The sequence below is a fragment of the Otolemur garnettii genome, unplaced genomic scaffold (genome assembly GCF_000181295.1).
Source record: "Otolemur garnettii isolate 467f Iridium unplaced genomic scaffold, OtoGar3 scaffold00153, whole genome shotgun sequence".
In the NCBI taxonomy this organism is placed as follows: domain Eukaryota; kingdom Metazoa; phylum Chordata; class Mammalia; order Primates; family Galagidae; genus Otolemur; species Otolemur garnettii.
In genome coordinates, this window is record NW_003852548.1 from 2,241,875 (window position 1) to 2,250,913 (window position 9,039).

General features: G+C 49.0%; 1 protein-coding gene across 1 annotated transcript in view; it reads left to right on the forward strand.

Annotated features, from left to right (window-relative positions):
- The window catches only part of PORCN (porcupine O-acyltransferase), a 13,121-nt gene that overhangs the window by 1,425 nt on the left and 2,657 nt on the right, over positions 1 to 9,039 (forward strand). Inside the window, exons 3-14 of the mRNA XM_003799637.3 lie at positions 1,107 to 1,299; positions 1,691 to 1,734; positions 2,105 to 2,286; positions 2,367 to 2,497; positions 2,611 to 2,628; positions 3,863 to 3,877; positions 3,982 to 4,107; positions 4,259 to 4,359; positions 5,427 to 5,503; positions 5,591 to 5,654; positions 5,749 to 5,834; positions 6,907 to 7,017. Coding sequence (XP_003799685.1) covers positions 1,107 to 1,299; positions 1,691 to 1,734; positions 2,105 to 2,286; positions 2,367 to 2,497; positions 2,611 to 2,628; positions 3,863 to 3,877; positions 3,982 to 4,107; positions 4,259 to 4,359; positions 5,427 to 5,503; positions 5,591 to 5,654; positions 5,749 to 5,834; positions 6,907 to 7,017 — 1,148 coding nt within the window. The remainder of the gene's footprint in view (positions 1 to 1,106; positions 1,300 to 1,690; positions 1,735 to 2,104; positions 2,287 to 2,366; positions 2,498 to 2,610; positions 2,629 to 3,862; positions 3,878 to 3,981; positions 4,108 to 4,258; positions 4,360 to 5,426; positions 5,504 to 5,590; positions 5,655 to 5,748; positions 5,835 to 6,906; positions 7,018 to 9,039) is intronic.

Here is a 9,039-nt window from a genome sequence, read left to right on the forward strand (position 1 = left end):
TGGTGGGATTTCTGGATTCTAGGATTCTGTAATGTTTTCACAATCATTGCAGGCTTGTATCTAACTGATAAGAATCCAAGTCTCTGGCCAGGCGCAGCAGCTCACGCCTGTAATCCTAGCGCTCTGGGAGGCTGAGGCGGGAGGAGGACCACTTGAGTTCAGGAGTTCAAGATCAGCCTGAGCAAGAGCAAGACCCTGTCTCTACTAAAAATAGAAAAAATAACCCACAAGCATTGTGGCGGATGCCTGTAGTCCCAGCTACTTGGACGACTGAGTGAAGCAGGAGGATCGTTTGAACCTGGGAGTTTGAAGTTACTGTGAGCTAGGCTGATGCCACAGTACTCCTGCCTGGGCAACAGAGTGAGACTCTGTCTCAAAAATAAATAAATAAATACAAATAAAAAACATTCCAAGTCTCTAAGGTTTCTATAAGATGCTTAGATTTCTAGAAATCAGAAGTTCAAAGGTTCTACACTTTCTTCTTTTTCTTTTATTTTAAATGGATGTTTTATTTTTTCCCAGGTTTATTATTTTTAATTTTTTCAATGCTACTGAAAAGTTGAAATAGTATAATAAACACCCATATATATGCATCACCAGATTCTTCAACTATCAACATCTTGACACATTAGCTCACTCTACCTATCTATCTTCCTATCTATTATCTTGCTGAATCACTTGAATAACCTGCTTACATCATGAAACTTCATCCCAAATCCTTCAGTGTGTGGCCCCCAAAAACAAGGATATCCTTCCCCACAACCATAGTGTCAACCATCACCCCGCAAAGAAATTGGATATGGATGCAATAATATTATCCAACATAAATTGATATTTGAATTTCTTCCAGGGTCCCCAAAATGTCCTTTTTAGATTTTTCTTTTCCTTAAACCCAGGCTGTGCCACCCTCTCCAGCTCCCTAACACATGCTTTGGGCTCCCTCCAATCTTACCACATTCCAACCTTTGCCCAGGCTATGTCCTCTGCCCAGGTCATCCTCCTCTTCCTACCAGCCCACCAACCTTCCCTTTCTTGTTCTCTCTCTCTCTTCCCCCCTCCCTTTCTTTCTTTCTTTCTTTCTCTCTCTCTCTTCCTCTCACCCAAAGGGTTACCATCCTACCTGAAGCATGCAAGCACCGTGGCAGGCGGGTTCTTCAGCCTCTACCACTTCTTCCAGCTGCACATGGTTTGGGTCGTGCTGCTCAGCCTCCTGTGCTACCTCGTGCTGTTCCTGTGCCGACATTCCTCCCATCGTGGCGTCTTCCTCTCCGTCACCATCCTCATCTACCTACTCATGGGGTATGAGTGTGTCTCCTCATCCTCGAACTGTTGGTGGAAGGGTGGGTGGGTCCCGAAGATCTCTGATGAGCTTGTCCAAGACAGGGAGAGTGTGAGATTCCCAGGAGAAAGAAGGGAAGCTGGGAGAACTGTTCCCCTACGAGGAGGTACAGAACAGGGAGGGGGTAGAGTGTTCCTGACAAGGGAATCAGGGAGACTTATCCTCTCACAACACTGTACAGGACAGTTTGTGATGGGCTCCCTTTTGAGGGAAGAGCCGAGGAGGATTATTTCTCCATGAGGTTGTACAGGATAGGGGAAGTCAGAGCCCTCTTGGCACCTGAATATCCCCCCTCTGTGGTCGTGAGGCTGTGGGGATCATGGGGCCAAGACCAGCACCTTTTTTCCTCAGTGAGATGCACATGGTGGACACCGTGACATGGCACAAGATGCGAGGTAGGTAGCCCTACCCCTCTTACCTGCCCCAGCTCTCTGCCCCCTCCACATCTTTTAACTCCCCCCTCACCTCTCCCCTTATCCACCCACACCAGTGGACATGCAGGCCCCACATTCCCCTTGAGTCTGTGTATCTTTCCACCATGCATTTCTCCCCAAGTTTATCTGCCCCATCTCATGTATGTGCCTGACTCTCTTGAGTAAGAGCATCTCTCTGTCTTGGGCTCATTTGCCCACCTGCCTATCTGACCCTGTGTCCACCGATCCATCCTTATACTCCCTTTTCCTACCACCTGTCACCTGGTGTGCCTCTTCCCCCCATGCTGACCTGCTCTTTGCCGGTTCACTTCACTATGGGCACCACACATAGGGGCCCAGATGATCGTGGCCATGAAGGCAGTGTCTCTGGGATTCGATCTGGACCGGGGCGAGGTGGGTGCAGTGCCCTCACCAGTGGAGTTCATGGGCTACCTCTACTTCGTGGGCACCATCGTCTTTGGACCCTGGATATCCTTCCACAGCTACCTACAGGCTGTCCATGGTCGCCCACTGGTGAGGTCCTGGGTGGACAGGTGGCCAGGGTCTGTGGGAGCTGCCACAGGGCAGTGCTCATGGAGCCTTCATCCTCATAGAGCCGCCGATGGCTGCAGAAGGTGGCCCGGAGCCTGGTGCTGGCCCTGCTGTGCCTTGTGCTGTCCACTTGCGTGGGCCCCTACCTCTTTCCATACTTCATCCCCCTTGATGGTGACCGCCTCCTTCGCAAGTGAGCACAGCCTTCAAGGCCCCTGCCCAGCAGTGAGGGGGTTGGGTAGGGACCTGGGGTCTCCCCAGCTTTGAGCCTGTCTTAATGCTTCTGTCTGTCTTCTGTTACTACAGCAAGAAACGCAAAGCCAGGTAAATGAGGGCAGGTGCTGAGGGAGAGTGGAGTGGGGCCAATGCGGGAAGAGGGTATGGGTTCTGTGAGTCTGAGTCTGTCTGTCTACTCCGTGACTAGACAAAGACTGCTATCTGTTTGACTAAGCTTGGCTCTGGGCTCTGTGTATGACTGACTCTCCATACCGTGTGTCTGGCTGTCCACCTGTTCAGCTGTCTCACTCTTAGAAACAAAGTTACGTGGCTGTAATAGAGAATGACAAGTGTGTATTGGTTGGTGACTCTAGCCTGTCTGTGACTCGGGCTAGGAGTATGTATGGGTTGTTCATCTGTTGGCCACTAACTCTTTAAATGTGAGACTGAGTTCTGGCTGGCTGTGTCACTGTCAATGATGGGGTATATGGCTGTCATTGGATAAGATAACTCTGTGTTGATGATTAAGGCTTATCCACAACTTTGGCCAGGAATGAGTGTGACTGGAATGTGTAGTGTGCCTCTCTGTGATGGCTTCTGCCTGTGTGTCTGCCTTCTCTGACTGCTTGGTGTTGTCTAGCTGAGGGGTCGTGACTGTACCTTCTGACTGTGTGCCTGGGCCTGACACCTATGGTTTGACTGTAGGATTTGATCTGGCTGTCTGATATGACCTCCACTCCACTGCTTGGCTGCTGACTAGGTCTGATGCTGAATGAGTCTCCAAAAGGTCAAATGACTTGACCAGTGTCACACAGATAGGCAGCCAGGCATTAATCCCAGGCCTGACCTCAGAGGCTATGCTTTTTTTAGTGCAGGATGCTGCCTGGTTTCGACTCTGTCTACATGAGAGCTGGCAGGGTGTGCATGTGCGTATGGCAGGATGTTTGATGGTCTTTGTGACCAGATCAAGGGTTTTCCAGCTGTCTTCTGGTTGCTGAGTCAGGTTAGAGTGCTGCGAGGCTAGGAGTCTGGTTGTATTTGTGCCTGGTGGTGTGGCTATTTGAGGGTGCAGAGCTGTGAGGCCAAGCCTCTGATGGTGGCTGAGTCTGGCAGTCTGCCCATGTGAGGCTGCAGGGCCATGCCATGTTATAGGACAGCCCATGCATCCATTTGAGCCACATGAAACTAACTGCCTGATACTGGTTGGATGTTTGTATATGACTGTCACAGTCTACCTCTGTTGTCACTACATCTCTGTCTATGAACTCAAGGCAGCCACAAGGGCCTCTCTGACTCTCTTTTCTTTCTCCTCTGCTGCCTTCCTGACCCCTGGGGGCCTTAGGGGCACCATGGTAAGGTGAGTCTGCAGAGTGGGGCCGGGCCGAGGATGCTGACACATGGTGGGGTGTCATGCTAGAGCCTGGGCACAATGCCCCTCCCTCTCCCTTGCTTCTTCTCCAGGTGGCTGCGGGCCTACGAGAGTGCTGTGTCCTTCCACTTCAGCAACTATTTTGTGGGCTTTCTGTCAGAGGCCACCGCCACATTGGCAGGAGCCGGCTTTACCGAGGAAAAGGATCACCTGGAATGGTGGGGAGAGTTTGCCCCCCACAGGGCATGGCCCAGAGTAGCTGCAGGGAGGAGGGAGGGCACTCCCGGAGGAGGGAATGGTCAAGACAAAAGTGTGGTGGTCAGAGGTGTTGAGATCCCAAGTGGATTTACATGTCTCTTCTGCCCACAGGGACCTGACAGTGTCCAAGCCACTGAATGTGGAGCTACCCCGGTCAATGGTGGAAGTTGTCACAAGCTGGAACCTTCCCATGTCTTATTGGCTAAATAACTGTGAGTTGCCAAGTCCCTGCTCCAGCAGAGCTGGGAAACCAGGCCTTTCCACACATTCATACAATGAACATTCACTGAACACCTCCTACATGCTAGACACCGAAGATACAGCAGGGGAAAACAAAATACAAAATCATTACCCTATGGAGTTGCAATTTTGTAGGGGGAGCAGATAACAAATGAGAGAAAAAATACACGATAGCTCAGGTGGTGGTAAGTACTATGCTTAAAAAAGAATGATAAAGTGGTTAAAGGTGATCCGGGAATATTGGTAGGAGGAGGAGGGTGTTACAACTTTAAATAAATTAGCCAGGGCAAGTCTCACTGAGGCAGTGACATTTGCATAAAGACCCAAAGAAAAGGGGGAGCGGGACTGCAGATATGTGGAGGAGTCTAGCAGATGGAAGAAACAGCAAGGGCGAGGACCCTGGGGCAGGCACTTGGCGGTGTCTGTGAGGAGCTGCCCAGGGCGGTTGCTAGGAAGTGAGCTCAGAGAGGTCCTGTAGGGCCCTGTGGGCCACTGAGAGGACTTTGGCTTTTTCTCAGAGGAAGATAGGGGCCACGGCAGGACTTCAAGCAGAGCAGGGATGTGGGGTGACTTGGGTTGTAAGAGGATCCCTCCAGCTGCTGTGAGGACAGACTGAGCGGAAGGGTGAGGACAGAAGTAGTAAGGAGGCCACAGCTGTAGTCCAGGACATTGATGGTGGTGGCGGTTGCTGCGGTGGAGAGGAGGGTTGGAATTCGGATATATTCTGAAGGTGGAATTGACAGAATTTGCTGAGTTTGCATGAGGGAATAGGAGGAGAGCAGATCAAGGGTGATTCCAAGGCATTTGCCCTGAGGAACTGGAAGGGTGGAGTTGACATTGAACTTGGAGACTGTTGGAGTAGCAGGTTAAAAGGAAAGATTGGGAGATATGCTTCAGGCAGGTGAAGTTTGAGGCTATCTTAAGAACTTTATCTTGGAAGCTTCAGCATGCTGTGGGCACCTTCATCCTGCCTAAGGCCCTGCAGGAAGGAGAGGTGAAATCTCTGAAGAATCTTGACTGGTGTCTCCTCCCCCTCCAGATGTGTTTAAGAATGCACTTCGCCTGGGGACCTTCTCAGCCGTGCTGGTCACCTATGCAGCCAGCGCCCTCCTGCACGTGAGCAGAGATGAGCAGGGATGAGGGCGGAAGCTGGGCGGGAATGACAGGGCCTCCTCACTCACCTCATTGTCCTCGGGCCCCCAGGGCTTCAGCTTCCACCTGGCTGCTGTACTGCTCTCCCTGGCGTTTATCACTTATGTGGAGCATGGTGAGTGCAGGCCTCAGCCCAGCAGATGGATGGAAGATTGGTGAGCAGCCCCCTGAGGTTAACCTGTCCCCCTTTCCTCTCCCCACCACCCCAGTCCTCCGGAAGCGCCTTGCTCGGATCCTCAGTGCCTGCGTCTTGTCAAAGCGGTGCCCGCCAGACTGTTCACACCGGCATCGCTTGGTGAGGGTTCAGCCTGGGTAACCTCATGCCCCACATTCCCCATCAAAAATGTTCCTACTGTCTCTACCTTGTATCTCTCTCAGGGCACCCGGCTTCCTCTTCTGGTGCCTGAGCCATTGCCATAACCTCACCTCTATTCACTGACATCCATTTCCCTAACAGGCATTTATCAAGCACCTGCTGTATACACATCTGGCATTTGTTTCTCCCAATGAACACTTATTGAGCACCTGCCGGTACCAGGCACTGTTCTAAGTGCTAGAGACACAGTGGTGAACAAAACAGTCCAAAGTCACAGCCCTGGGGGACATTTTAACTGGGGAGACAGTAAATATTAAAAAAAATAATAAGTCGGTAAAGTCGTAATAATAGTTCATTAGATTCTGAGTAGTGCTACAGAGAAAATACATAAGGCAAAAGGGGTGGGAATTATGGGGGAGGGTGGATTTCTGTTTTAAATAGGAAGATCCAGGAAGCCTCCCTGGTGAGGTGACTTTTGAGTCCTTTAACTGAAGGAGGAGAAGGAGAGAAGCATTCCAGGCAAAGGGACACCTCAGTGTAAAGGCCCTGAGATGGGAGTGGACCTGGAATCTTTGATGGACAGGGAGGAGGCCATCCTGCCTTGAGCAGAGGGAGTGAGGGGGAGAGTGGTGGGTGGCATGGAGGCCTCTAGGTCATGGTGGGGATTTGGTTTCGTTTCATTTTGTGCTTTTCATTATGTTTGCAATAACAAGTACGTTCAACCTCATATTTGTCTCCCACCCAACACCTATGTTCATCACCATAAAGCCCCAACTCAAAGCCCCATCATTCTTCCTCCTCTGCCTGAAGACTCGCATCTCCCCCAACCTGGATGCCTTCATTCTGAGCAGCACCCTCATCCTTGGATACTTCTGAGCTCCCATAAGAGACTCCCTGAACCATCTCTTTCCTATCTCAGGGGGGTACCATGGGCATCCTCAATCCTGGGACCCATTGTGCCTGTTGTGTCCCCTTGGGCTCCTCTGTGCAGGTGGAGGTGGGGGACAGTGAGTAGGTCCAGCTGCCAAGTGTACCCATCTGTCCCCCACAGGGCCTGGGGGTGCGAACCTTAAACTTGCTCTTTGGGGCCCTAGCCATCTTCCACCTGGCCTACCTGGGCTCCCTGTTTGATGTCGATGTGGATGACACCACAGAGGAGCAGGTGAGGTGGGGCCCTGGACTGGGGGGTCAGGCAGGGATGGCACCCTCTGCTCCAGAGAATCATGAGGACATAGGTGGGAAGGCCAAGGAATGAGCTCCTCGTATCATTTCTTAGCTTATGCAGCCAGTGCTCCTTGGTCCTTTTCCATTTTCCCTTTAGTTGAGTCACACTGTTGGGTTTTTTATTTGGGCAGAGTGTGCAAAACCTGTTTATTTTACTTATAAAATTCATTTCATAGCAATAGAGTACAAAGTCTGGATTTTACCTTTTCTTAATTATTTCATTTCATTTTTGTTTAGGTAGAATTTATAAGATTTCTTACTTTTAAAAAATCGTTTTCTTTTGCTCAGGTTGAGTGTGCAAACTCTGAGTCCTGCTACTTTAAATTTTTATTTGGGATGTTATGTGCTATTTTTGTTCATGTTAAGTAGGCAAATTCCAGATTTTACTCTTTCTTAAATTAAGAACAATTTTTTTAAATGATGTTTATTCACATGGCCCTTGCAGAATCCAAGTTTTTGCTTCTCTTTCAGCTAGGTTTTTAATTTTTAATTAAAAAAAAAAAACTTCGTGTTTTTTGACATTAAAGAAATTTTTAATTTTTCTTCAGTTTGAGTGTGTAAAATTAGGGGTTTTGCTTGGGTTTTTGTTATTGTTGGGGATTTTTATAGAGATGGAGTCTCACTCTGGCCCAGGCTGGAGTGTGGTGGTGCAATAATTAGCTCACTGTAACCTTGAACCCTTGGGCTCAAGCAATCCTTCCTCCTGGCTCAGCCTCCCAAGTATCTAGAACTGCAGGCATGTACCACTTCCCCAGCTAATTTTTAATTTTTTTTTTTGTAATGACAGGGGTCTCACTATGTTGCCCAGGCTGGTCTCAAACTCCTGGCATCCTACCCCAATCTCCCAAAGTACTGGGATTATAGGCATGAGCCACCATGCTTGGCCATTTTTTATTTCTGAGACAGAGTCACACTCCATTACCCAAGCTAAAGTGCCATGGGATCAGCCTAGCTAACAGCAACCTCAGACTCCTAGGCTGATGCGATCTTCCTATCTTAGTCTCCTGAGTAGCTGGGACTACAGGCTCCTGCACCATGCCCGGCAATGTTTCTATTTTTAGAAGAGATGGGGTCGTGTTCTTGCTCAGGTTGGTCTTGAACTCTGAGCTCAAGAGATCCTCCTACCTCAGCCTCCCAGAGTGCTAGGATTATAGGTGTGGGCCACTGCGCCCAGCCTAGACACTTCTTTTTATTTTTATTTATTTATTTAGAGACAGTTTCACTTTGTCGCCCTGGGTAGAGTGCTTTGACATCATAGCTCACAGCAACCTCAAACTCCTGATCTCAAGTGATTCACTTGCCTCAGCCTCCTGAGTAGCTGGGACTACAGGAGCCTACCACAACACCCAGCTAATCTTTTGAGACAGGGTCTCGCTCTTGTTCAGGCTGGTCTTGAACTCGTGAGCTCAGACAATCCACCCACTTTGGCCTTCCAGAGTGCTGGGATTACAGGCATGAGCCAACCCCCCCACCCCACCTTAAGGGATTACAGGCGTAAGCCACCACTCCGCGGCCTAAGGACACTTCTTTTTAAACAAAGTTTTTGTTTTATTTTTATTAAGGTATTTTAAAATAGTTAATGCATATGACATGGTCAAAAACAAAACAATATTCAATATATTCAGGGTAGAACACCCACACTTTACCCTCTGCCCTCTTACAGGTAGTCACTTTTATTCATTTTATAAAAATATCCTTCCAAAATTTAATCATATCAAACAAATATAAAAACATCTTTTGAATCCATCCCCCTAGATTTTATCCTAAAGGTAACACACACATGATATTGTTCTGCAATTCTTTTTTTTTTTTTTTTTTGAAACAGATTCTCACTCACCCTCAGTAGAGTGCCGTATTGTCACAGGTCATAGCAACCTCAAACTCTTGGGCTTAAGTGATTCTTTTGCCTCAGCCTCCCAAGTAGCTGGGACTAAAAGCGCCCGGCACAACACCCAGCTAG